Genomic DNA, 1,113 nt, shown 5'->3' on the forward strand with positions numbered 1-1,113 from the left:
TCCCTGTCCCCATCCCTGTCCCCATCCCCGTTCCCATCCCTGTTCCTGTTCCCATCCCTGTTCCCATCCCTGTTCCCATCCCTGTTCCCATCCCCGTTCCCATCCCCGTTCCCATCCCTGTTCCCATCCCTATCCCTGTCCCCATCCCTGTCCCCATCCCCGTTCCCATCCCTGTTCCTGTTCCCATCCCTGTTCCCATCCCTGTTCCCATCCCCGTTCCCATCCCCGATCCCATCCCTGTTCCCATCCCTGTCCCCATCCCTGTCCTCATCCCTGTTCCTGTTCCCATCCCCGTTCCCATCCCTGTCCCCATCCCTGTCCCCATCCCTGTTCCTGTTCCCATCCCTGTTCCCATCCCTGTCCCCATCCCTGTCCCCATCCCCGTTCCCATCCTGTACCTGTCACCTGCCTTCCCCGTCCCTGTCCGTTTCCTGGCCGCGCTCCCCGTGCCGATCCTGATCCGGCGGCGGGCGCTGTCCCGGCAGGAGCTGTGCCGGGAGCTGGAGGCGCGGGCCGTGAGCTACCGGGGTCTGCGGGAGCGGCTGCAGCGGCTGCTGGACTCGTGCCGCGCGGGCCGGCCCTGCAGCACCGAGCACAGCCTGCGGCTCCTGGAGCAGAAGTGGGAGAGCGTCCAGGCCGAGGCCCAGGAGAGGAAGGTGCGCGGGGTGCGGGGCTGGGACCCCCGGGGGGCTCACCCTGACCGGAGCGGGTCAGGAGCGGCGGGATCCCATCTCCACCGGTGCCTGCCCCTGCCCGCAGGAGCGCCTGGCCGAGGGGCTGACCGTCACCACCGAGTTCCACGGCTCCGCGCAGGAGCTGCTGCGCTGGGTGGCCCACGCCGAGGAGCTGCTGGGGTCCCCCGCGCCCCCCAGCTTCGTCCTCGACACCGTCACCGCCCAGATCCAGGAGCACAAGGCAAGAGCGGGCGGGGCCGGCGCCCTGCGCTCGGGGCCGGTTCGTGGAGCTGGGTCTGCCCGAGGGCTCCTGCGTGGCCCCTGCAGGGATCTGCTGCGAGTGGGATGTCTGTGCTCCGTGCCCAGCCCAGCGTGTGCCTGCCATGGTCTCCTGGCCATGGTGGCACCCCCAGGGTGGTCTCCTGGCCATGGTGGCACC

General features: G+C 69.7%; 1 protein-coding gene across 1 annotated transcript in view; it reads left to right on the plus strand.

The window, feature by feature from the left end:
- LOC107199084 (dystonin-like) overlaps positions 1–1,088 on the plus strand; it is a gene marked incomplete at its 3' end in the record, with an annotated part of 13,933 nt that extends 12,845 nt beyond the window's left edge. The window contains exons 19-20 of the mRNA XM_033511670.1: positions 486–656; positions 760–1,088. Coding sequence (XP_033367561.1) covers positions 486–656; positions 760–1,088 — 500 coding nt within the window. The remainder of the gene's footprint in view (positions 1–485; positions 657–759) is intronic.
- Positions 1,089–1,113: the final 25 nt, after the last annotated feature.

Source organism: Parus major, unplaced genomic scaffold (genome assembly GCF_001522545.3).
Source record: "Parus major isolate Abel unplaced genomic scaffold, Parus_major1.1 Scaffold430, whole genome shotgun sequence".
NCBI lineage: Eukaryota > Metazoa > Chordata > Aves > Passeriformes > Paridae > Parus > Parus major.